The 26,879-nt window shown below is 48.0% G+C and overlaps 1 protein-coding gene and 1 non-coding gene across 5 annotated transcripts in view; one reads left to right on the top strand and one right to left on the bottom strand.

Moving 5' to 3' along the window:
* Window positions 1-24,006, top strand: part of TEF (TEF transcription factor, PAR bZIP family member) — a 28,200-nt gene extending 4,194 nt beyond the window's left edge. Inside the window, exons 1-5 of one of the 4 annotated variants that reach the window (XM_076006966.1) lie at window positions 7,233-7,490; window positions 11,396-11,713; window positions 17,268-17,488; window positions 18,659-18,817; window positions 22,862-24,006. In XM_076006966.1, the coding sequence (XP_075863081.1) occupies window positions 7,334-7,490; window positions 11,396-11,713; window positions 17,268-17,488; window positions 18,659-18,817; window positions 22,862-22,948 (942 nt within the window). In that variant the 5' untranslated portion in view covers window positions 7,233-7,333 and the 3' untranslated portion in view covers window positions 22,949-24,006. Of the gene's footprint in view, window positions 1-7,232; window positions 7,491-11,395; window positions 11,714-17,267; window positions 17,489-18,658; window positions 22,300-22,861 lie in introns of those variants that run through there. The other 3 variants (XM_076006967.1, XM_012741898.2, XM_012741899.3) reach the window with 3 other exon arrangements.
* On the bottom strand, window positions 13,859-13,987 carry LOC142873628 (small nucleolar RNA SNORA11). Its single transcript, XR_012921621.1, has one exon. It is a non-coding gene; the product is annotated as a small nucleolar RNA SNORA11 (small nucleolar RNA).
* Window positions 24,007-26,879: the final 2,873 nt, after the last annotated feature.

Genomic DNA, 26,879 nt, shown 5'->3' with positions numbered 1-26,879 from the left:
CGGGACTTGCTGGGGCAGAGACAGGGGTGCAGGAGGAAGGGCCTTGGTACTGTCCTCTTGGTGGGGGGAGGGAAGTGGGCTGAGAAGGCTGGCTCCGTGCAGCCTGGGCTGCCCCACCCCCCAGCTTAGCCTTAGCAGAAGTCCTTGTGGTGCCTCCTCTCACAGCCTGGGGGAGCCACACCCTAAGTGAGAAACTGTGGCCTCTGCTTTCAAGGAAGAGGCAAGAGAAGGGGGCCTCTATGTGCTAGACTTGTCGGCTCATTTACTACTCACTACCACCTTCTGAATGGTGTATTTTCCCCATTCTTCTGGTGAGAAAAAGAACTAAGACTGGCTACTCTCAGGGACAGTGTGTGGACTAGCTTCTCTTTTCTTCCAGAGCCGCCTTCTCTAATCACCAATCAGAGAAATGTGAGACACTAACTCTCACCAAGTACCAGGCACTGAGGCTGGTGTCCAGGAGTGCCCCTCCTGGCTGGGTCTGCATCAGGCCTGACCCAGAGCTAGGCTGCTAAAGGAATGACTCCTAGTGCTAACAGCCACAGTCTCTTGAGCATGTGCCAGGAACTGTGCTACGTGCTTCTACATCACTGTCTGTGCACTGGTTTTGCAAGGGAGGTTTGAGTACCCTCTCTACAGATGCGAAGATGGCTGTTCAGAGATGGGAAGACCATACAGCTGTCGAGGGATACAAACCCAGTTCCTCCTGCTACTTGTTCATGCGTCACACAGGATTACCTGGTATCTGAAACCACGTCTCAGGGCATCACCTCTTAGTCATCTGATCACTCATCAGTTGCTTATTGAGCATTTGCTGTGCTTGTGGCTCAGGGGTGAATGAGATGAACACTGTCCTTGCTGTCCTGGTGTTTGCATTCCAGTGGGAAAGACAGCCAGCCAGCAGAGGGTCCAGGACCAGCCTCTCTCGGGGGTGCACATTTGAACTGAGGCCTGGAGGGTAAGGAAGAGCCAACTACACAAGGAAATTTCAGGCTGTGGGAATAGCATTTGCAAAGGCCCTTTCCTGGGGCAGGAAAGATGAAATGTGTCTGACAAATAAAAGGCCACTGTGCCCAGGTACTGTGACACATGTTGTAGTCCCAGCTTGGGAGGCTTAGGCAGGAGGATCTCTTGAGCCTAGAAGTTTGAGGTTGCAGTGAGGTATGATCGTGCTTGTGAATAACCACTGCACTCCAGCCCAGGTAACATAGCGAGACCTTGTCTCTAAAAAATAATAATAAATAAAATAAGGCCACTGTGGCTTCATAAGGTGAGCAAAGGGAAGAGAAGTACAGGTGAGGTGGCAGAGACCCACAAAGGTGAGGCTGCAGGGCCTTGAAGGTCATAAAGAGCGAGGTTGTCACCTCTCAGTCTTTAAGGCCCCACCCACTGCCACTATTCCCGGGGAAAGTGTAGGGTGAGGAGGAATGAGGTATCCCCAGAACCACCTAAGATGGAATTATGGTAAGAGTTTACATTAATTGAGCACTTGTTATGTGCCATGTGGTGTCCTCAGCACTGTGCCTAAACTGACTCATTTACTTCACTCAGGCACACAAAGGTTAAGTTACCTGCCTAAGGATACAAAGGAAGTACAGGTGACCCTTGAACAACAGGGGTTAGGGGTGCTGACCCCTTGCACAGTCGAAAACTTGAGTATAACTTTATTTATTTATTTATTTATTTTTGAGACAGAGTCTCACTTTGTTGCCCAGGCTAGAGTGAGTGCTGTGGCATCAGCCTAGCTCACAGCAACCTCAAACTCCTGGACTCAAGGAATCCTGCTGCCTCAGCCTCCCGAATGGCTGGGACTACAGGCATGTGCCACCATGCCCGGCTAATTTTTTCTATATATACTAGTTGGCTGATTAATTTCTTTCCATTTATAGTAGAGACGGGGTCTCGCTCTTGCTCAAGGTGGTTTCGAACCCCTGACCTCGAGCAATCCGCCTGCCTCTGCCTCCCAGAGTGCTAGGATTACAGGCGTGAGCCACTGCGCCCGGCCAAAACTTGAGTATAACTTTTGACTGCCCCAAAACTTAACTACTAATAGCCTACTGTTGACTAGAAGCCTTGTGGATACCATAAACAGTTGTTTAACATGTATTTTGTATGTTACATGTATTTTCACAATCAAGTAAGAAAATGTTATTAAGAAAATCATAAGGAAGAGAAAATACATTTATTGTTCATTAACCACTTCGGGACTGCGCTCACCGGCCGTGACACCTTGCCCACAGCCGGCACTCACAGTCCGCACGATAGTTTGTGCTGTGCATTGACGACAGATCCGTTTTACCCTTGTGTGATGAGGAAAGCTTTAAAGCACTGAAAGCTTGTTTTACTTTACAGGCAGCTTTACTTGTAATGTAAATCAGAATAGGTAACATATACATATATGTTTTCTTTACGTTAATTTTAAATGTTCACAATTTTATTTTGATAAATGAAAAATTAGAAAACTCGTATCACGGCTGTTGGCTAAAGTCGCTGTGCGCGGTCATCTGTGGCTGTCAACTACAGTCCGCGCTGGGCTATGCGCGGTCATCTGTGGCTGTCGACTACAGTCGACGTTGGTCCCAAAGTGGTTAAGTGGTAGTGGATCATCATGATGGTCTTCCTCACTATCTTCACGTTGAATAGGCCAAGGAAGAATAGGAGGGGTTGGTCTTGCTGTCTCAGGGGTGGCAGTGGGAGAAAAGGCAGAGGAAGTGGAAGGGGAGGCAGAAGAGGCAGGCACACTCGGTGTAACGTTTATGGGGAAATAATCCATATATAAGTGGACCCATGCAGTTCAAACCTGTGTTGTTCAAGTGTCAATGGTAGCTGATGCAGGTAACCGACCCCCGCGGTCTGGCTCCAGAGCCCACACCCTACTCCAGGCTTCTACTGGACAAACTGTGGCTGTCAGGTAGTGGCTGTTGAGTTGTCACAGAGGCTGGAGGTGAGGGCTTCTCCCTGGATATAGCACTCTTGGGGCAGCTTTCCACCTATAATCCAAACTCCGGGAGTGGACAAAATGCAAGCCAAACAGGAAACCAGTATTCTCGAGAGTATTGAAGAGATGGGCAAGAATTTAGTAAAGAGCCTCCACCCACCACTTCTCCCCTGGAACACACCAAGACCAACATACAAACCACAGAGCCCAGAATTTTGCAGCCACAGGTATGTGGGCTAGAAAGGAGAGTTGTTGGCTTAGCTAGTGCTAGGGGACTTGCCTTAAGGATGGCTCATATTTATTATTCCTGGTTCAATTGTGGATCAAACACAATACTGTTATTTACTGATAATAACACTCCAAATGTATATAACTTGGCTCTGAAAAGTTTTGTCAACCCTCCTTCCAGCACCACCAACAAAGCAAGCCAACAAATATTTACTGAGTTACAACCCTGAACAAAACATTGTGCTCTCCTGCATTTGGTATTGGCAGAGGACATAGATAACTGGGCTTTGCTGGAACTCAATAGAAGCCTTATCATTGTCCTGCCATTACACATCCCAGGCCCATGTCTCATTTTTTAGGAAGTCAGAAGATGGTGTGGGACTCTCCTAAATGCTGAATACATGGCCAAAGAGATGATTATGGGGTATCTGGTCAAAAGCTCCCATGCTGGAGCTTTAGTTCCTCTAAACTTCCAGTTTAAATAATAATAATCTGAGCTGGGCACAGTGGTCCACACTTGTAGTCCCAAGTACTGAGGAGGCTGGGTTGGGAGAATCATAAGATCGCTTGAGGCCAGGAGTTTGAGGCTGCAATGAGCTATGATGGAGCCACTGCACTCCAGCCTAGGTGACAGAATAAGACCCAGATCCCAATAAATAAATAAATACATAAATAAATAAGTTTTTAAAAATCCAGACTGGCAAAAAGCTTAACGAAAATAATTTGTTCTGCATATATTCAATTGAATAAAGTTTTTTAACTTGGGTTGGTTAGCAGGTTTCTGGAACAGTAACGAGTAGAATTTAAAGCCAATCCAGCTCTGGAAAATGGGCATTTCATATCCCATCTCATCTCTAGCTTAGACTCCAAACCCGCCTTCAGGCCTACAGTCTTGTCTTCACACCCAAAATATTAATTCTTCTACTCCTGACCTTATACAACCTGAAGGTAAAGGGAAGGGTGGGCACCCCCCCACCCAGTTCACACTGCACCCTGTTCTGGGCACACACTTGACATTGCTGATAACATATAAACCTCACAACCACCCTGTGAGGTAGGCAGATCCATCTCTGGCTCAGACAGAAGTCACTCTCCCAAGGGTACATGGCTGGCTAGGAGACTCTACCCAGGCTAGCCTCCCAAGCCCACAAAGTCACCACTGTCCATGTCCCTTAGGAAGCCACTGTACTGAAAACCTGTCACTAAAGAATACTAAGGTATACTTCATATCTTTAAAGTCTTAGCCACATATTAATAATAACATGTTCTTACGGAGTTTGTAGGGTTCACAAGAACCATGGAACTTAGCTGATCACCTCTCACAACATTTATTCCTCCACTGAGAGAAGGGGCAAGATCACTCCGTTATTTCCACTTTATTGACAGGAGACGGTAGAGAGAGGCTGCTGTGGCCAGGTGGAGATAAAGGAAACAGAACGGCTGCTGCCCCCAGCAGCGTGCTGCCCACTGCAAGGCAGCAATGTAGCTGACCTCACAGCTTGCAATTAAGCACAAGAGAGAACCTGTTTGTAATGCTCCCCCACTATTTGTGATATACCATTTACCCTTTGGTAAACCAGGAGGAAAAACCCTCTCTGGGGAATGTCAGTACACGAACAGAGAACAGAATCAAAACTGAGTTGTGAAGCCCTAACCTGCTAGTCTCATTTCTCACAAGTGTCACTTGCATGTTAGGTTAGTTACTCCGGCTGGGTGATGGGTGGCATAGGCATGTCCATTTTGGATAACTATTAACTAAAAAGAAGAAAATCCAAATCTTTACTTCCTCTTACTACATCTCACGTTTGTCATAAACAAATGTTCTAACCTACATTGTTGTTATTCATCCTACTCTAATATGTGGAAACTTTCCCCCCCCCACACACTAATGTCACATTAGCCACAAAAAATATACAATTAATTCTAACCCAGCAACTCTCTCCATGGCCAAACTAGCTGGGCTTTTTGTTTTTTTTTTAAGCTTCCTACATTATTTTAACCCATTTCCTTGGAATGCCCTTTGAATTCTGTTTCTAAAAACCTCTAGGTCAATTTCTCCTAAACATATCTTGGTTTAGCCACATACATAATTCACACTAACAACAATTCTACAACACAACAGATTTTTCTGTACACAATTGACTATTTCTACTAAAGTGAGAGTAGTGCAGGCACTGTGCTAGCCTCTGAAATAATGGATACACCAACCACTGGATTTGTACTCATCACAGTTTTAGTAAAATTATGAAAACCACCATTCGTTGCAGGTTTGAATCGTATATCTACACACACTGGCTCATGGAAGCCCCATAAGGTATAACAGAGCCTGTTCTTTTTCCATTTGACATGTAAGGAAGCCTGGAGAGGTGAAGCCATTAATTGGAGGCATGAGATTCAGAAAATGACCAAAATCAGAGTGGCAGTGAGAACTTGGATTTTGGAGTAAGACTCCACCATCTTGTCCCTACCACTACCCAAAGTCCTTCAGATCGCTTGCTTTCCAGGCCTGCTCCGCTACCCAGCTTTTTTTTTTGTCAACTCCCAGCAAAATTCTGATTGCATCAGCTTGACAAGTTTTAGCTAGCTGTGAGTTTGGGTCACCTACCCCCTGAACCAAGGACTGCCATTCTCCATTCCCCCAACCGACACTACTAGCAGGCCTTGGCCAGTGCAGGATACAGGATAAACAGGCCAAAGTCTCTGCCCGCTGGGAGTCTGCCGGGAGAGGCTACTGCTGTTTGGGTTTGAAGCAGAGTTACGACCTGTAACATACGGTACAAAGTTCTGAGCGCTGTTTAGGAGCAGCTTTCCATAACGTCTTTTACCTTTGTGTACCCTTCCACATTTTACATTTCTACAGGTTTCCTGTGGAGCTCCCAGGAAGTATTTATATTTTAAGAGAAGAGGTGGTTCTCCCACAAGATGTGGGAATCTTTGCCTTGTGTAAAAGAGATTTCTTTCCCCTAGATAAAAGAAGGGCAAGCCTTAGAAAGGAACAGTCGGAGCTGTCTGGGACTGTAGAGATGATCTCGCCCAACCTCTTAATTTTATGGCCAAGGAAACAAGCTCAAGTGAGGGAACTGGACTTTCCCAAGGTCACAAGCTAGTAAGTGGGAGGACGGAAGCTTGCGCCGGGCCCTGGCTCAGGGCTGGGCCTCAAGAATGCTCCCTCCACGCTAGTGTTTATCTGGCCGCCACGCCCGCGCCAGAAGCCCAGGCTCAGCGGGCAACCTGACACCCCACTTCGGCGGCGGCCAAGCCTGCTCCGGCCAGGCCAAGGCTCCGCAGGTCGCCGTCCGGGTCTCTGCCCTCGGGCAACCTCTGGGTTGCGTGGGAGGAAGAGCGCGGGCTGTGCTTCGCGTCCCCAGCTCACGACCCTGGGGCAGAGTCCGCGGAACAACAGGCCCGCCCCTCCCTTCCCTTCCCCGCCCCTCCCTTCCCTTCCCCGCCCCGCCGCAACCCCGCACGTGCGGCGCCTCGTGCGCCGCCCCGGGCCCCGCCCTCGCCCTCCATTGGCTGTTCCCGCGCCGTTCTCCTCTTCCCCCTCCCCACGCGAATGGCCTCGGCTGCGGCTCCACGTGACCAGCGGGGGGCTGTCCGCGCAGCCCGAGCGGGCTCTCGGATAGGCTGCCCTGGCCGGCCTGTCCGCGCGCAGCCCCGCCTCCCTCTGGTGGCGCAGCCAGAAGGTTGCGAGGTTGGGACTGGAGGGAAAGGATACGGAGGTCTGGGAGAAGGCGAGGGTTATAGAAAAGGTGGCGAAGAGGACACACCTGGTAGAGGGGCAGGGGCTGCAGCCGAGGGCGGCCTCCGCCACAGACTCCAGCAGGCTCCAATCAGGGGATGCAGGAGCAGGCGGGGCGGGGCCTCTGGCGGGGGTGCCTCACCTGGCCCCGCACGTGTCTCGCTCACCCCGGTTACCCAGCCAATCACGGCCCGGGAAGGTGGGCCAATCCGAAGCCGCAATCCTGGGAAGCAGGCCCCGCCTCATAAATAATTAATGTCCCAGAGCCGGTCTGCAGGCGGGGTAGGGATGGAGGGAGGCGGGGGTGCCGCTGAGCGCCTGCGCAGTAGCTGTCCCTGTCGGCAGCTGCAGCGGGTCGCACGGCTCTGGCCCATCTCGGGGGGCGGGCGGGGGAGGCGAAGCGCGCGAGCAGGGCGCGGGGCACGATGTCCGACGCGGGCGGCGGAAAGAAGCCGCCTGTGGAGCCGCAGGCTGGGCCAGGCCCGGGGCCGGGGCGCGCACCTGGGGAAAGGGGCCTGCCGGGCTCCTTCCCACTGGTCCTGAAGAAACTGATGGAGAACCCCCCGCGTGAGGCGCGCCTCGGTGAGGGGGGTGGTCCGCGCGTGCCTGGGGGCGGGGTTTCCGCAGGGGCGGGGCCGGAGAGGGCGGGGCCGGGAGGTTGGAGGTCGGGGTGAAGTGGTCCAGCGGAGGGGGATGGGGGCCAGGGATGACGAGGAGCCTGAAGGACGAGGCAGGGGCGCTGGGGAGAGAAGGTCAGGGACAAGCCGAGAGAGGAAGGGTCCGGAGGGAGAGTGTGGGTGGGGGTGCGAGGAGGAGGTTCGTGTAGGGGTTTCTGAGGAGGCTGGTGGGGGTCGGGAGCAGCCACCTCAATGACGCTCCAGGGCGCCGCCTCTGGGGCCGCCTGCATCGGTTCACGCGGGATGCTTGTTTAAAATGCTGGTTCCTGGGCCACACCCAATCTGCAGCTCCTGGGACAGGAGTCTGCATTTTAAGGAGCACCCTAATGCACCTCACCCGCTTGATTTCAAAGTCCACCAAAGTTTGAGAAGCGCTGGGCCAAGGTGGCAGACTGCCGTTGTATGCGGCCTTCCCCCTCCTTGGGGGGGAGGACGTGGCTTCTTCCCTGGGTGTGAGTATCCCCAGCTGCTAGGTTCACGCTGGAGCCTTTCTGCAAATGTGTCTCAGGGCTGCTGCCGAGGTGCGGGAAGGGAGTGGGCGAGGTTGCGGGTGTCTCCTGAGGGGGGCTTTGGGTGAGGGTCAGAGTGAGGTCTCTGAGGCCCTTCCCTGGGTTGTTTGGGGCCACAGGAGCAGGACTGAACTTTGTCTTATTTCCTAGAACACAAGAGGTCCCAGGGGCATCTGTGGAAAGCAAGGTTGGCCTTGATTTTTGGCCTGGGAGATGAGGTTCACGGAGCAGCATGCATTCCACCTATTGCGGGGATTTAGGTGCAGTGAGATACACCTTCAGTCTGAGACCTTTTCATTTCCAAGAGCCATCAGCATTATTCGGGGATTTGAGAAGGGATAGGCCTTCTGTTAATTGCCTGTCCAGGGGAATTAATTTTCCTTTTAAAAATGCCATTTCTCTTCCTTTTCTGGGTGTGTTCTGAGGTTCCCATCCCTATGGCTGTCACTTTTGGATTTATAAATAGCTTCAGCACATCAGGTGAGGCCAGGCTCTCTCTTCCTGCTTTGGGACTTCATGTGCACAAAACCTTCTGTTTGTTTTTAAGGCAATGCTTTGTTCCAAAGCTGAGGCTGAAACAAGCTGCAGGGACAGGTGTACACATCTGGCAGATTCTTGTTTAAGATTACCAGATAATAACCATCCACAACAGTAATTCTAGGTTATATTTGCGGAGTGCTCACAAAGCACTTTCACATAATCCTATTTCATTTAGACTTCCACAACACCCCTGTAGGGTATTATCCCCATTTCCCAAAAGAGGAAAGTTGAGGCTCTGAGAGGTGTGGGTGCTTCTCAAGTTTGGTGCTTTTTCTACTGTATCACACTAGCAACCACTGATGTCAATTCCTGGGATCTAAGTGATGGACTAGTCCTTTATTTTTTACTTATTTATTTTTTTTGAGACAGAGTCTCACTTTGTTGCCCAGGCTAGAGTGAGTGCCGTTATGTCAGCCTAGCTCACAGCAACCTCAATCTCCTGGACTCAAGCTATCCTCCTGCCTCAGCCTCCCAAGTAGCTGGGACTACAGGCATGCGCCACCATGTCCAGCTAATTTTTTTTTCTATATATATTAGTTAGCCAATTGATTTCTTTCTATTTGTAGTAGAGACGAGGTCTCGCTCTTGCTCAGGCTGGTTTTGAACTCCTGACCTCGAGCAATCTGCCCGCCTCGGCCTCCCAGAGTGCTAAGATTATAGGTGTGAGCCACCACGCCCAGCCTGGACTAGTCCTTTATGTCTTACAATTTAAACTTCACCTTACGAAAACATTCATTTAAAATCTTGTTACTGGCTGGGAGTGGTGGCTCACGCCTGTATTCCTAGCACTCTGGGAGGCCGAGGCAGGCAGATTGCTCGAGGTCAAGAGTTCAAAACCAGCCTGAGCAAGAGCAAGACCCCGTCTCTACTATAAATAGAAAGAAATCAATTGGCCAACTAATATATATAGAAAAAAAAAATTAGCCGGGCATGGTGGTGCATGCCTGTAGTCCCAGCTACTCGGGAGGCTGAGGCAGGAGGATCACTTGAGCCCAGGAGATTGAGGTTGCTGTGAGCTAGGCTGATGCCTCGGCACTCACTCTAACCTGGGCAACAAAGCGAGACTCTGTCTCGAAAAAAATAAAAAATAAAATATTGTTACTTAGGCCAGACAAAACCTGGAACTTATTGTTGATTGTCCTTCAGTATGGCTGTTTTTCTATCTCTGTCTCCTCCCTTCTCTTGCCTCCTTTGATCCCAAATGACCCCACCTGACATGGGCCACAGTCATTTCTGAACAGAATGTGGCGTCCAGATCTCGGGAGGAGAAGGCCATCTGGCCCACCCAGCCCACCAGGGCATGGCTTTTTACTTCCCAATTTGTTTTAAATCAAAGGCTGGTACAGAAGGCAGTTTCAAGAACTCAAGTTATTAATAATTTGTATTAGAAGCCATGACCTACCTGCTCTCGATCATTGAACGAAGAAAAAATAGAAGCCGTGACCAAGTTCTGTTTGTCAGAATATCCACCTTCTTAATTCACTGGTTATGTTCATTTTTAATCGGACCAACAAGCTGGTTTTTGTCTGTCTATGGTCTAGGAGTCCATGCGTGACTGGTTTATTTCCAACATAATCGTATTTGATTTCTCCTTTTCACTTCTAAATCCAGAGTTCAAAGTTGTCTCTCTTAATTTTGAAAACCCATTGTGAACTTGTCATGATTTTATCTCCCACTTCCCTGATTAGCCTTCCTGTCACTTTGATTTCCTTCCAACCTTGTCACGTTTCTCCCTTCTCTTTTTTCTTAATTGCCCTCTCTTGGATATACACATGCATAACTTTTTTACTAAGACAATTAGGCAGGATCCAGTCCCCATTAATTGATTAGTTTTGCTTTGAATAGAAACAGTCTTCCTTCTTCAACTCTACCCTCTCCCTTTCTCCCAGAAAACTTGCCTTCAGTGTTATTCAGGGATGAAGGTCTCTTGAAATGGTTGCTCTGAAAAAGGTCCTGAAAAGACAGCTCCAGGCCCTTTCTGTCTAATTAACCTAAAGTGAATCTGTTTGCAAATCCAATATTCTGTATTCAATATACAGATTTTCTCATGGCCCACTGTCTGCCAATTCCTTTGTGGGCCCCTAAGAACTAGAGATAATTCAGACACAGTCCCTGTCCTCTGTAAGCACACAGCAATAATGAATGCTTGCTGTGTGCTAGGATCTATATAATATAGATGCTTTCAAATGTTAGCTCTAATCTACACCAAAGAGACAGCTTTATCCTTATGTGTAGTGGAGGACACTGAGGCTCAGAGAGGTTAAGTAACATGGCTAAGGTCACACATCCCACAGCAAGTAGGTGACAGAGCTGGGATTCATCCCTGAGCTAGGTTGCTGTGGAGAAGCATCACCAGATGGAACAGGACAGGAAAATACAAAAGTTCTTGACCTGAAAATGTCAGCCCTTTCCATGCTCAGATATCAGGAAAGGTCAGAAAACTCCATTTCCTTCTTCATAACCTCTATCCTGCTGATGCTAGTCCTACAGCCTATTCTGAATTAACCCTGTGACCATGTCAGGCCTCTGAGCATGTGGTAAGCAGTACCGGAAAGCCAGGCATGGATGAGGGCATGATGCCATCTCTAAAGGAGACCAGCTGGGGCTGGTTCAGGCACCAGAGTAGAGTAGGCTCTTGAAATGCATGGGATGGAATCAGGGCTCTGAGAAAGATGGGTCAGGCCTGTGAGGATCACTGCCTACTTCCTGGGATTGAGTTACCCTCTTGCATGGTGTCTCATTATGGATTTTGTGTCTGCAGATAAGGAAAAGGGGAAAGAAAAACTGGAGGAGGATGAGGCAGCAGCTGCCAGCACCATGGCCGTCTCAGCCTCCCTCATGCCACCCATCTGGGACAAGACCATCCCATACGACGGCGAGTCTTTCCACCTGGAGTACATGGACCTGGACGAGTTCCTGCTAGAGAATGGCATCCCTGCCAGCCCCACCCACCTGGCCCAGAACCTGCTGCTTCCTGTGGCTGAGCTAGAAGGAAAGGAATCTGCCAGCTCTTCCACAGCGTCCCCGCCATCCTCCTCCACTGCCATCTTTCAGCCCTCTGAAACTGTGTCCAGCACAGGTTAGTGCCAGGCCTTTGGGCAGGACCACCTGCCCCACCCAAAGAAGTCCACTTCCCACTGAATATCTTTGTGTGGATACCAAACCCAATGAGCCCCGTCTCTGAAGGGAGGTCCTGGTGGGGCTGCTGTGTGGAGAAACCCTGTGCTCCCCACCCTTCAGCACAGTTCCTGAGGCTGCAGATAAAAATAGTAGTGACATCAGCAGCAGTCAGAGCCTTTTTGATGGTTGGTATGCTGCAAATGGTCACAGCCGTGGACTGAGTGCTTCCAGTTTGAAGCCCTGCAGGATAGAAATCCTATTTTCCATTTCCTCGATGCTGTTTTACCCCCACACCCGCTCAACCACAGATTATCCAGAAGCTCAGGCAATAATAATGTTAACACCTACTGACATTTGATTAGTACTTACTCTGTACCAAGCATGAACATGTAATCCTTATAAGAACATTATGAGATTAGTACTGTTATCCCTGTTTTACAGGTGAGGAAACTGAGGCACAGAGGAATAACTTGCCTACAGTCACACAGCTGGTAGTTAATAGAGGCAGCCGTTGAACCAAGGATATCTGACTCCATAGCTAGGTACTGCTTAGGCACTGGCATGAAGAAGGCACTCCCACTGCCTAGGTAGGACCCTGGTCAGGGTCCGTCCTTCATCCTTTTACTCTTTGTACCTCTGGGGATTGGTTTGTTTGTTTTCATGCCCCTTGAACATGAACCTACCAGAGGAGACATAGCTCCTGTTTCAGGGAGTTCTGCAAAGCTTTCTGCAGGTTCAACTAGAGGCGTACAAGCTGCTGTCTCCTGGGAGCTGGTATGTTACCCAGGGAACTCACATCTAGGAAATTCACATGGTCTCTCCTTTTTTAAACTTTTTATTATGGAAAAATTTTGAAACAAAATACAAAAGTAAGAAACTACTATAATGAACCTCCATGTAACCATCACCCAGCTTCAATAAAATTCTTGACTCATAAGCAATTATTTTCAGTCAAATCCTAGATATTATATTATTTTAGCCATAAATATTTCAATATGTATATAAAATATAAGGGTTCTGGCTGAGCATGGTGGCTCACACTTGTAATCCCAGCACTTTGGGAGGCCAAAGCTAGAGGATCACTTGAGGGTAGGAGTTGGAGATCAGCTTGGCAACATAGCAAGACCACGTCTCTTAAAAAGAAAGATATTAGCTGAGTGTGGTGGCTTGCACCTGTAGTCCCAGCTACTTAGAAGACCGACGCAGGAGGGTTGCCAAGCCCAAGAGTTGGAGGCTGCAGTGAACTATGATCATGCCACTGCACTCCAGCCTGATCAACAGAGCAAGACCCCACCTCTAAAAACACATAAAATAATAGAATATAAGAGTTATTTTTTAAAAGACATAACCAAAATACTAGTTTTACATCCAAAATTGACATTAAATCCATCAGCATTCAAATTTCCAAAGATGTCTCATAAATGTTATTGTTTTACAGGTTGTTTGAATCAACATCCAAATAAGGCCTATACATTGCATTTGGTTGATAAGTCTCTTAAATTTCTAATTATAGCTTCCTTCCCCTTTTTTTTTTTCCTTGCAACTTATTTATTCATGAAACCAAATCATTTATCCTATAGAATTTCACATGTGCTGGGTTTTGCTGGCTGTATTCTTACAGTGCCATTTAACATGTTCCTTTGCTCCTTATTTTTTTCCTGTAAACCGGTTAGTTCTAGAGGCTTTTGCTGATTCTGGCAGAATTTTTATTTGAAGACAGGCCATTTTTGTGCTGGTTTTCCTAAAGGGTTGGTTCCATGTGTGGATAGGGGAGGGAACTGAAAATGAGCTTCCATCTTGTATCTTAGACCAGGGGTCCCCAACTTATAGTGAATTGTATAATTGTTGTTTTATTATATATTACAATGTAATAATAATGGAAATAAAGTACACAACAAATTTAATGTGCTTGAATCATCCCGAAACCATCCCCTTACCTCTGGTCCATGGAAAAATTGTCTTCCATGTAAATGGTCCCTGATGCCAAAAAGGTTGGGGACTGCTGCCTTAGACCACTTAGATAGCATCTGCCTTTGATTCTATTTTTTTTTTAATTTATTTTTATTTTATTTATTTATTTATTTATTTTTATTTTTATTTTTTCACATGTAGGGCATTTGTTCATAGGGAGGCCACAAGTTTTGTGTCCCTCATGACAGTGTCCTGAGATTTCTGTTGGGTGTGTTGTAAACAGAAGAGCCATTCTTCAGGCCCCCTGCTCTGAGCACACCCCTGATTCTATTTTTAAGTAAACCTTTTAATGAAGTATGAATGAATGAATGAATGAAAAGCTCAATGAATCTTTACAAAGTGAACCCACCCACATAATTATCAGCTGAATCAGGATATAAAACACTATTGGTGTTTCTGAAGTACCTTGTGATAAGTACCCGCTCAGTAATTATTCCCTGAAGGTAAGCATTATTTTTTACTTTTTTTGAGACAGACTCTTGCTCTGTCACCCAGGCTAGAGTACCGTGGTGTCAGCCTAGCTCACAGCAACCTCAAACTCCTGGGCTCAAGCGATCCTCCTGTCTCAGCCTCCTGGATAGTTGGGACTACAGACATGTGCCACCATGCCTGGCTAATTTTTTCTATTTTTAGTTGTTTGGCTAATTTCTTTCTATCTATAGTAGAGACGGGGTCTTGCTCTTGCTCAGGTTGGTCTTGAACTTCCGAGCTCAAGCAATCCTCCTGCCTTGGCCTCCCAGAGTCCTAGGATTACAGGCATGAGCCGGCCATCATTATTGTTATTTCTACCATCAAAGATTTGTTTTGTTTGTAGTTGGACTTTCTATAAATGGAATTGTGTACTATGTCCTCTTTTTTGTTTTTAACTGTCACAAGTTAATTACGTTTATACTCTTAACATTTATAGCTTTCTATAGCTAGCTTTATAGTATACATGTAAATTATGTGGGCATCAGAATCTCTTTACACTAACAAAAAATTTTACAGAATATATTTTTGGAATACTCTTTTGACAGAAAAAAATCACAATAAAAATGAAGTAAGATTTATATTGAAGACTTATACATATGGTAGGAATGAAAGTAGAATTCCTTCTCTTAATGTTTCAATTCCTTCTGTAGAAAAGACACAAGTAATATGTATTCTTTTGTATCTGGCTTCCACACAACTTTAAGTTTGTGAAAATCATCTATGTTGTTGTATGTAGCAATACTTCGTTAATTTTCATTGCTGAATAGTATTCCATTGTATGAGCATGCCACAGGTTATCCATTCTGTAATCAAAGGACATTTGGGGTGTTTCTAGTTTAGGTTATGAATAGTGCTGCCATGAACATTCATGTGCATATCTTTTGATAAATATATGTATGCATTTCTCTTGGGCATTTGCTTAGGAATAGAATAGCTGGATCCTCGGACATGCATATATTCAGCTTTTGTAGATACTGCCAAGTAGTGTACAAGTGGTCATATCCATTTATACCCCCCATCAGTAGGGTATTGGAGTTCTAGTTGTCAGCTTTTAATTTTAATTTTGACATCTTTTGTAATGGTGGTCCTCAGAAAATAAAATTTCAGGCAAAATACTAAGAGATCTATTACCTTTCCCTCTTCCTCTAGCAGAGTAATTTTAAGGTCTTAGAGTCATTTGCTAGATTTTGTTTACAGAGCTATCCACTGGGAATGGGGGATTCCTCAGAAACCTTGCTCCCCAAAGCCTCTTTTTTATGCACTCTTTGCAAATTGTCCCGTTTGTTTCCTGGGGCTTTCTCTTGTCCTGTCCCTGAAACTTAACCACATCATGGCATTTGGTTGCTGCACCAGACATGGAATCACTTTGAACAGCATTTTCATGTGGTAGGTACCTTGGCTATTTTTCTCGCAGATACGGGGTTTGGCAGGCCCCTGTATTTCTGCAGTTACATCAGTTCCTGGTCATTCACTCCTTTGATACTCAGACCTCTTTGAAATTAATCCCCTCTAATGGTTGATGTGTGTGATCCTGTTAAAACCTAAGTCTGATTGTGTCATGCCTCTGCTCAGAACCCTCCAATGGCTTCCCGTCTCAGGGTATGAGTCAAAATCAGCACCATTGACATTTTGACCAGATAATTTTTGGTTGGGGTTGTAGGGGAGACTGACCTGGGCACTATAAGATGTTTGGCAGCACCCCTAACTTCTACCCACTAGATACCAGTAGCACTCCCTCCATTCCTGATGTGGCCAGATATCCTCTGCAAGGCAGAATTACCCCCTAGTGAAAACCACTGCTTTACTGGGATTAAAGGCCCAACATTTTCTATTCCAGACTCATCCTGTTATTCTCCCTTCTCATTTATTCACTCCAGCCACATTGGCCTTCTTGCTATTCCTTGAACAAACCAGCCAAGCACCTACCCAGGGCCTTTGCACTTGATATTCACGCTGAAATTTTCTCCCAAACATCCACATGGCATGTAACATTCTTATAGATATTTTATATTTATCTTGCATAATTTCAGTTTTCTCCACTAGATCAACATTCCATGAAGGCAGAGATTTTACTTGTTTGTTAGTCTGTTTTGTCTTTGCCAGGACAGTATGTGGCATATAGTAGGTGTTCAATAAATATCTGTTGACTAAATAATTATTTTATGTACTCCTGTCAGTAGCATCGAATGAATTGGCCAAAGGTATAGGTTTTTTTTAAAACTTATCTCTGATAACACACAACCTTTGAATTCTGAATGTGGCTTTAATACAATGTCCGCTGTAAAGCGGCAGCGAGATGGGGTAGGGAAGAACAAGGAATCAGAGTCAGCTAGACCAAGGTTCAAATTTTCATTCAGTCACTTATCATCTATATCACCCTGGGAAAACTGTTTCATTTCTCTGAGTCTTAATTTCCTCATCTGTAGAATAGGGTTAACACCCATCTTCCTTTCAAAGTTGTCATAAGACTAAATGATGCCTGGGCTCGGTGGCTCACGCCTGTAATCCTAGCACTCTGGAAGGCGGAGGCAGGAGGATTGCTTGAGCTCAGGAGTTTGAGACCAGCCTGAGCAAGAACAAGACCCTGTCTCTTCCAAAAAGGAAAAAAAGACTAAATGAGCACAGTGACTGACGCATCTCAGGGACTCAAAAGTGGAGCCCATTTCCATTGTTCAGTTTGTCCCTGACCCATTGGAGTTAACAGAGAGATTCAGCTGTTTCTCATTACTTAAGAACTTGAAATCACAGGAAGTTAAGGGGGTATAATGATTTAATGTTTTGCTTAATATTTCTGGGGGGGGTGGAAAACAATTGGAAAATCCTGTCTTTCAAGGGCCTCTGTTTCTTTTGAGCATTCTTCTGTTCCTAAAGGGAAGAATTATTTCCACGTTTGTGTTGTTGAATTGAACCACATGTGCTAGTCTGTCCTATGGGCTGGTGCTATTATTTTCTTCCCCCTAAGTGGCAGTGGTTTTTGCAACCTTGAGATTCAAGCAGGTGTCTGGGTTTGTGATGTGGGTCTTCTTTGTGCAGTGGGCTGCTTCAAGACCACCTGCCTCTGTGTCTTTCAGAATCTTCCCTGGAAAAGGAGAGGGAGACTCCCAGTCCCATTGACCCCAACTGTGTGGAGGTGGATGTGAACTTCAATCCTGACCCTGCTGACCTGGTTCTCTCCAGTGTGCCAGGTGGGGAGCTCTTCAACCCTCGGAAGCACAAGTTTGCAGAGGAGGACCTGAAGCCCCAGCCCATGATCAAAAAGGCCAAGAAGGTCTTTGTCCCCGATGAGCAGAAGGTAACCTGGCATTCTTTATAAATAAAGCTGCAACATTGGTTCAGGAGCTTAGGGGCTAGGCTTCCTCACATTTGACCTTATCTGGAGAACCCTCCCTCTTTGTGAACTTTGTATAGAAAGACATGAGTTCTGTGCACAGAGCCACATCCTGCAGCAATTTGGTAGAAATAAAGGGAGTCAGGTGGCATTTGGCCCCAGTGTGACTCCCTGTAGTTTCTCTCTTCTGGCCCAGGCCATCGGCTGCGTTGATGTTCCTGCTTCCCTGGCTTTAGCCCAGCCACTGGGCTAGAGCTCACTAGACCACAGGAACCGTGGTTGAACAAGTCCTGGCTTTGAAGGACAAAAGATTGTTTGTATGTTGCCATCCCCAGGGATGAGCAAACAGCTCTCCAGCTCATGGCTCTGTAAGAACTGGTGGGAAGAGGGAATGCTGTCATTTCTCCATCCTAACTTGTGAAAAACTTACAGGGAGAACTTCTCATCCAAAGCTTTGGAGTCAAGCAGACATGGGTTCAAACCCCACTTTGCCACCTGTGACCTAGCTGTACTAGGTCCTCATCTGCAAAATGGGAACTGAACTTGCCTCTCAAGGACGTTTCTGAGACTTTAATAATAATGAATGATGATAATGGTAAACATTTGTATGGTACTTACTGTAGGCCAGGCATGGTTATAAGCACTTTTTATATATTAACACATTTAATATATCTTTAAACAGCTCTATAAAGTAGTTAACAGCTGTTAGTTCTCATTGTAAAGATAAGGGACCTGAAACATTGAGAGCTAAGGTCTGGCATGGTTGCACTGCTAGTAATCTTGCAGAGCCAATATTTGAACTCAGGGGACTAGACCCACGTTACAGGCCCTTAGCCACAACCAGAACATGTGAGTGAGACAAGGGTGTAGTAGGTGGTAGCACACGGTCGGCTACCAGCAGATAGGTCTCCTTCCCTCCACCTTGTAACCCACTGAAGGACTTTGTGTCTCATTCCCACCTGCCCCAGGGACAGTTCCCCTCCGTGTGCCTCGGCACATGCTGCCTCTTCCTCGGCTCCCAGCTTCAGTTCTGGCCAGCCTAGATGAGTTACGAGGGGAATCGGGTGGCAGGAGGGGAAGGGTGGGTTCTCTCATGGGAAAGACGCGCAACCCACAGAGGGCACTTCTCCACAGGATGAAAAGTACTGGACAAGACGCAAGAAGAACAATGTGGCTGCTAAACGGTCGCGGGATGCCCGGCGCCTGAAAGAAAATCAGATCACCATCCGGGCGGCCTTCCTGGAGAAGGAGAACACAGCCCTGCGGACGGAGGTGGCCGAGCTACGCAAGGAGGTGGGCAAGTGCAAGACCATTGTGTCCAAGTACGAGACCAAGTACGGGCCCTTGTAACCTGTGCCCACTGCCCGGGCGGGGCACTGCTTGCACCTCAGACCTCTGCCTGGGGGCTCCCTGAAACCCCTCACACACGTGGAGACTTATGACTCGTCATGGGCGCGTGGCGGCGCACCTGTTGCAGGAGCGTTCATGTCTCAGCTTCATTATAACACGGGCGGCGCACGAGGCGACTTCTCCGGGGGGCCAGACTCCTCGCTGATGGGGAGCGTGAGAGAATCTACGTAGACAGGTGAATCGGCCTTAGTTTCTATTCTTGGATGTCCTGGTTGAATCAGAAGGGGACCTCTGGAGTACAAATCCTCCTTTCACAGGGCACTCAGGCTTCTCTTGACTCTCCCTCAGTCTCCAGCCTGGGCTGCCAAGGGCTGTCTCTGCAGAAGGAGTTGTTATTGTTGTCACCCTTATGTCTTCTCAGGTAGCAGGGCGCATTTCCACTTGGGGTGTGTCTGTCACGCACCTCATCCTCCCCAGAAAGTCTTTGAGAGAAACATCAGTTCCCATCTTCCTTGAAGCTAGAAGGACAAACTGGCTCCTCCTTTAGTGTCTGCATGGGTGGCAGGCCACAGCAGTGGCCTTTGCACAGCCTGGGCTGGGGTTTGAGTCTGGAGCCTGCAGCAGGAGTTTGCCCAACCGTTCTTAGCCCCCGCACCACTATTCCCTTGTGGCTCTGAGGTCTGGAGGCCAAGGAGGGGGCCCTGGTGATTGCCCTCTCTGCGTTTCATACCTGTGGAGGAGAGACTCCCAGGGCGGCTGGTCTCTGAGCCTGGCTGCCAGCACAGGGGGGGACTTTTCACCTCCTCTCCAGGCCACCTGTGGAGGCCACCTGAATCTCTTTTTTGTCTCACTAGACTGGGCCTCTGGGCCTGTTGTTTCTTTTTACCCAATAACCAATCTTAGATTGTAGATTTCAAGGAAAACCCCTCTTATCTAGGACACTTTAACGTCCTAGACACAGGATGCAGCTTCCTCATGGTGTTTAGAAAACGGGCCTCCGCAGCCCCCTTGCACTGTGGGCACGAGAGCTGGGGCACGTTTCTTGAGAAGCTCCTGTTTTTTCTTGCTCTGCTCACCAGTGTGGCCCAGGCCAGAGTCCCCTGTCCCTGGGGCAGAGAGGGCTTCCTAGTTCTTGCTCCAGGATCCCTCCTGTGTGAGCTGCCCGGAGACTGTTGGCAGGGCAGGGCAGGGCAGGGCTCCTCGTCGGGTTGCTGAGGTCACAGTGGACCCCTGAGGAATAGCAGGCTTTGGGACATTTACACAGGCTTAGAGTCCCCTCAATCTTGGTCCCAGGAGACGGGGGCCACCCACAGAAGTCTGGCCATGGCATGGAGGGATTCTCACAGCTGTGGTTTCCTCTGCCTCACAGCTAGCTACTCCTTTCTCTTGTGTCTGTCCGGACTCGTCCTTTTGCTCTGGCCAGAAGATTAACTGAGGAAATCCATGGAAGCCTCTGTTCATTTGAGCTAGTTGAGCACCCTTGAGATAGGTGTGTTTATTTGCTTAGGGCAGGCAGCACATGGTGAAGAGGAGACAGAGGTGACAGGCGTACTTTGTCATATATAACACTGGCTTTATTTAAAGTGGTGGCTCAGAGTCCAGGCCAGACCTCTAAAGACTTTTCATAACAGATGTTGAGACTAGGCTGTGGGCTGCACCTTAGGGGAATGCCATGGCCCTCTGGGGACCTGTACACCCACCTCTCCAGGGGACTTCACAAGGGTCCCTGAGGCCAAGGGAGGTCACGCCTCTCTCCAGGCCCTGACTTTTACTTTGCGGTTCTATAAAAACCATGTACACACTTTTCACTCTATTATAACCACACAGGGCAGGTGCATCCAGCATGTCAGTGTCTTGCCCTGGGCAGCTCGCCCTTCTGGGCACTCCCTCTCTGGTCTGGCTATTCACCAAGAGGGCAGTTCTCATTTTGTTATTGGTAGAAGAGCCTTGAGCTTAAAAGCTCTTCATTTTCTTTGGCCAGAGTATATGGTTTGTGTTTTCTCACTTTTATTTTTTTAAAGGATGGACACTTAATCTCTAGATGGTGTCCGTGTGTCCATATTCCAACCCCAGTGGGTAGGATGGTGGCTTGATGTCTCTCCTTTCTGTCCCACCTTCTGCCTGTTTGGTGCCCTCCCCTTCTCCCCCACCCCAGGCAGTGGGTGGCAGGTTCCTTCCCAAAGTGCTTACTTGAAAAGAGTGTGACTATTGGACTCTTTCAGAAGAGTCCCTTTGAGTCAGGAGCCTGGCAGGGACAGGACAGAATATGTCCATAGAGGACATTTTAGGGAAGATAAGTGTTCAGGTAGGTTGTCTCCTTCCCTGGCCTAAGAATTGAGTCCTTGCAGGAGGAAAGGGTCAGTGCCTGCTCAGTTTCCGTCAGGGAAATGGGAGTCTCCCTGACTCCCTCCTAGGCCCTCTCCATCTTGAGGCTGACAGCCGAACTGAGGCTCCTGTGCTCAGATCTTTGACATCTAAAAAGCATTGGAGACTAGAGGAGCTGACTTAACCTTGGCTTTCCATGGGTTCATGATGGGCTTGGAAGTGCCATCCACTTCCTAAGTGTCCTGTCTTCAGCTTCTTCATGGCAGCCTCACTACAACCTCAGAACAGACAAATCATGAATGAGCAGGAACATTGCAAGAATATATATATTATAAATATATGTAGAGATATATATTCATTTAGACAGGGAGAGAGCTTTCAAGGTCAACGGCAACTCTGTGAAGGACCTGGGTAATTCACCCTTGGCCAAAGGAAGGGGTTTGCCTGTCTGGCTCCTTAGGTTGGCACAGGCACTTAGCAGTGATCCTTGACTTTGGGTACATGTCACCCTGCTGTGAGGGCTGCTGTGGCCCTGGGCGGGCAGCTCCTACAGTTCTCTGTTCTGGGGCAGGGCGGCAGGCTTGGGAGCCCCTTTGTGCTGGGCAGCTCTCCACCCAGGGCCCCAGGAGCTATGCTCCCTGCAACACAAAGGGCCGAGGAGCTTCTGGTTTTCATGGCAAAGCTCCACCCCAGAGCTCCCTTTAACATCTGCTAATTAAGTGCAATAAATTTTTCTAGAAAATGGCAAAGATGACTTCCAGGTGGATATTGCTATCTTACGGTGTTGGGAATGCCAGAACACCACTTGGTTTTATTTTTCTAAGTGCATGTGATGTGATAAGAATGCGTGGGGCTCTGTGTCCTCCCCTGGGAGCTGGCATTCCAGTGGGCCCCTCTCTTCTTTACCTTTGTTGGGGGAAGGAGACAAGAGAAAAATCCCTTCTTCCCAGCTGGAGAGGGCGGAAGAAGACCGCAGCCCATCGGCCTTATGTGCGTGTGTGCGTGCGAGTGTGTCATGCTGGTGGGCCAGAGCGATGTGGTGGGGAGGGAAGCTGGGAATGTATCCTTTTCAAACAAAATTAAATATTTTGAGATGAGAATTTTGAGACTGTCTTTTCTGTCCTCCCCCCACCCATGTTTCCTCCCCCCACGGGGTTTCCTCAAACCCCATGTTTGGCCTAGGAGCCTGAGAGATAGGCCAAAAAACTGTATCTCATTGGAATCCATCCCAGACAACCCCTCCATCACAATCCAGATGCCCTTGGCATCTAAAATCTAACCTCGGCCGGGCGCTGTGGCTCACGCCTGTAATCCTAGCTCTTGGGAGGCCGAGACGGGCGGATTGCTCAAGGTCAGGAGTTCAAAACCAGCCTGAGCAAGAGCGAGACCCCGTCTCTACTATAAATAGAAAGAAATTAATTGGCCAACTGATATATATATATAAAATTAGCCGGGCATGGTGGCGCATGCCTGTAGTCCCAGCTACTCGGGAGGCTGAGGCAGAAGGATCACTCAAGCCCAGGAGTTTGAGGTTGCTGTGAGCTAGGCTGACGCCACGGCACTCACTCTAGCCTGGACAACAAAGTGAGACTCTGTCGCAAAAAAAAAAAAATAATAATAAAATAAAAAATAAAATAAAATCTAACCTCTTTTGTGCCTCAGTTTCCTCATCTATCAGATGGAAGTAGTTCCTGCCCTGCTTATATTGAAGAAGGACAAATATCAACCCAAAAGCAACAGCACAGATAAAAGTGATGTGTAACTAGTAGAAAGACAGGAACTGCTTATGAAATGTGTTCCCAAGCAGAGAATGCTTGATGGCAACTATATGAAAAAAAAAAAAAAGAAGAAGAAAAAGAAGAAATTTAAAAGACTAGGAGAGTTGGAATCCCTGGTGGTGGGACTCTGGGAGGTTTCCTTTTCTCCTTTTGCCAGATTTTCTGTCTGTGGCCATAAGACTTTCACAACTAAATGACAAATTTATACACAAGGGTGCAGCCACTTGCAAGGGCACCAGAGCCGTCATTGCTGATGCACTCAGCATTGGTGTCCCCAGGTTCCCTGCTCCTGCTGGCCTGAGTTCCCCAGGAAGTGACATTACCCTTGGCAGTGCCCACTACCAACCCCTCCCCCTCTCCTCCAGCTCCAGTCTTCCCTGCACCCGTCTCCCTCCATTCCTGCTGGTGTGTGGAGTTGGTGGCGCCTCTGCCTCCGCAAGGCGTGGGGCTGCGCTTTTACAACCAAGACTGCTTCTTCCCGGCCTCCTCACGCAGCACGTTGTTGGCGCTCAGGGTCCTCGTAATTTGAGGGACCAGGAACTATTTGTAATTTTGTTTCTAAGGGGAAATAAAATTTGAAGTTTGGAGACATGGGTTGGAAAGGTGGACTCTTTTAAGTGGCCATCTTACAAATGAAACATCGAGGCTCAGAAAGGCAAAGTGATGTGCCCCAAGTCATAGTGGCAGAGCTAAATTCAAACCCAGAGTGGGGCATGCGGTGACAGATTCCCAGGAGACCAACTAGGCAGAGGCCTGTTCTCCACACTGGGATGGGGCAGAGTCACATATTCAGTCTTTGAACCAATTGTACCCTGGGGTCTACCCACCCCTCACAGCTTACAAACCCCACTCTCAGCCCTGAGCTCATCCTCCCCCTCAGGCTAACCCCCAGCATGATGAGCACTTACTACTACATTGCAGGACTAAGCTGGTGCTGTGAGGTAGTATCTTATTTAAACTAAATTGGGGGATGTTGTTACCCTGTTTTATAAATGGAGAAACCAAAGTTAAGAGAAATATCCTTCAGCAAATATTTATTAAATATCTACTCTGGCCAGGCGTAGTGGCTCTCGCCTGTAATCCTAGCACTCTGGGAGACTGAGGCCAGAGGATCACCTCAGGTCAGGAGTTCGAGACCAGCCTGAGCAAGAGTGAGATCCTGTCTCTACTGAAAATAGAAAAATTAGCCAGGTGTGGTGGCGAGCCCCTGTAGTCCTGGCTACTCGGGAGGCCGAGGCAGGAGGATGGCTTCAGCCCAGGAGTTTGAGGTTGCTGTGAGCTAGGCTGATGCCACAGCACTCTAGCCCTGGTGATAGAGCAAGACTCTGCCTCAAAAAAAAAAAAAGTCTTTTATGTCATCCCTGCCTCCAGCCCTCACAATCTGCTAGGAAAGACAAACATTAAAACATTACAGCCTGGGCAACATAGCAAGACCCCATCTCTACAAAAAATGAAAAAATTAGCTGGGTATGGTGGTATACACCTGTAGTCCCAGCTATTCTGGAAGTTGCAGTGGGAGGATCACTTGAGCCCAGGCATTTACACTGAGGTCAGGAGTGTGAATGGTGTGACTTATCCCAGAGGTTCTTATAGAAGTGAGTACAGAGCCACAGGTCTTTCAGGCAACTTCTGGCCCTGAGCCATGAACCTCAGTTCTCCTGCAGACACTGCCTGTCCAGCTGGCCAAAGGATGGGGCACCAGGAAAAGAGCTATGAGAGGTCTGGGATGATTAGAGCCCTCACTCCCCAGCTCTTGTTCCTGAAGTTGGGAATAGGACTCCAAGAAGCCAGTTGAAAAAGCAAAACCTTTGACCCCAAAGGCCTTGTCCATTTCCAAATCCATCCCTGTGGCCTATTTGGCCCTAGTCCTGAGCACAGTTGACTAGTCAAGGGATGACCATGTGACCCAACTGGACCTATGAAGCCCTTCCCTGATATTTGTCAACCTGAGGTCTGTTTCTCTCCAGTAATAACCTGTTTTAACACGCTGCATTTTCTATTCTGCATTCAAATGCTCTTACCCAAAGCAGATATTTGTGCAGCCAAGGGAAGGACAGGCGTGGGCTTGAAATATGTCAAAGCTGTAAAATCTCTGCTGGGTGTGTGGCAGGTAAGAACAGCGGCTTCGGAGTTAGACAGTCCTAGGATCCAACCCTGCCTCCATCACCAATTTGGGGGATGATCTTAGGCAAGTCACTTCCGCTCTCTGGACGTCTGTTTTCTCATCTGCAGAATGGGACACTAGCCTCTAAGTCTGTTGTGAGGATTCTGTACATAAGGCACCTGCTGCAGGGTGAATGCTCACCATGCCATTTAGCAATGAGTAGAAGGTACTAACCTACACCAAGGTGATCACTTCCAGTCCTAGAAGCTGTTGGCCATCAGGGAGGAGTGTCTACCAGATGGTGTGAGATGCAGCCAGGGTCAGACCAGCCGTGTGACCTCAGGGGAGCCACTTCTCTGAGCTAATTCCTTCTCTGTACGATGAGGACATGCTACACGGGTCACATGTGAGTACCTAACCCAATGCATTGTTAACTCCCTTCTCACTCACACCTCCCCAACTCCCTGGAGGACAAATTTCCAAAGCCGGACACATGTCCCCTTCCTTGACTGCACCCCACCACCAGACATCCCTTCATATAGCTCCCCTTGGCCGTTCATGCTAGCCCAGCTGGCAGCTCCTGACGTCAGCAGCTAATCCAGGAAAGCTGCCAGCCAGAGACAGGGGTGAGCAGCAAAGAAAATCAGAAACAGGTTTTAAGGTGGGTGCCCCCAGCCCCCAGCCAGCTCTCTCTGAGCGCTCATCAGCTTCCTACTTCAGCAAATCCTCCCAACCATGCAGCCTGATGCTCAGATCCATTAGGATTAAGTAAGGGCTAAGCGGGAGACTTTATTTTAAGCTGTGGCTCCATCAGCAGGAGCTGGGGCACACAAGGAGCCACTGCTTGACCCTCCCTCAGGCTTCTCCAAACTGACAAGAGGTCCAGACCCAGAGCTGGGGGTGAAAAGGTCAATGGGGGCTTTGGTCTGCTGCCTCCAGCTAGTCCTCTCAGGGCCCAAGTCTGGGTGTGCCTTTCCTCCCTGTGTCCTGCTAGCCTTGCAGCACCCTAGGATGGTGTTATGGTTTGAATGTCTCCCCCAAAAAGCATGTATTGGAAACTGAATCCCCAGTCAATTTTGGGATGGGGGCCTAATGGGAGGTGTTTAGTTCTGGAGGGTTCCACCCTCATGAATGGATTAATGTTGATATAAAAGGGTTTGAGGCTGCCAGTTCTAGCTGTTGGTCTCTCTTGCTGTGTAGTGCTGTCCACCATGTTATCATGCACAGCAAGAAGGCCCTCACCAGATGTGGCCCCTTGATCTTGGACTTCTAGCCTCCAGAACTGTAAGAAATAAATCTCTGTTCTTATAAATTACCCAGTCTAGCCCAACATGGTGATACTCACCTGTAGTCCCAGCTACTTGGGAGGCTGAGGTGGGAGGATCATTTGAGTCCAGGAGTTTAGTGCCAACCTGGGCAATGTAGCAAGACACTGTCTCTTGAAAAAATTAAAAATAGACCAGGCATAGTGGTTCAAGCCTGTAATCCCAGCACTGTGGGTGGCTGAGGCAGGAGGATCACATGAGCCCAGAAGTTTGAGCTACAGTGAGCTATGATGACACCACTGCACTCTAGCAGAGGCGACAAAGTGAGACTCTGTCTCAAAAAAATAAGTAAATAAATGGAATAGAATAAAAAATAAATAACCCAGTCTCAGGTATTCTGTTATAGCAGCACAAAATGAACTAAGACAGAGGGGGATACTTGTCTTGCAGAGGAAGAAATTGAGGCTCAGGGAAGTCTTAGGTGACTTGTCCAAGGTCTCATATCTGCTAAATATCAGAGCTGGGATTCAAAC

This window comes from Microcebus murinus, chromosome 10, assembly GCF_040939455.1.
Source record: "Microcebus murinus isolate Inina chromosome 10, M.murinus_Inina_mat1.0, whole genome shotgun sequence".
NCBI lineage: Eukaryota > Metazoa > Chordata > Mammalia > Primates > Cheirogaleidae > Microcebus > Microcebus murinus.
The sequence above is the reverse complement of the archived record's forward strand: the minus strand, read 5'-3'. Positions and strand labels throughout refer to the sequence as shown.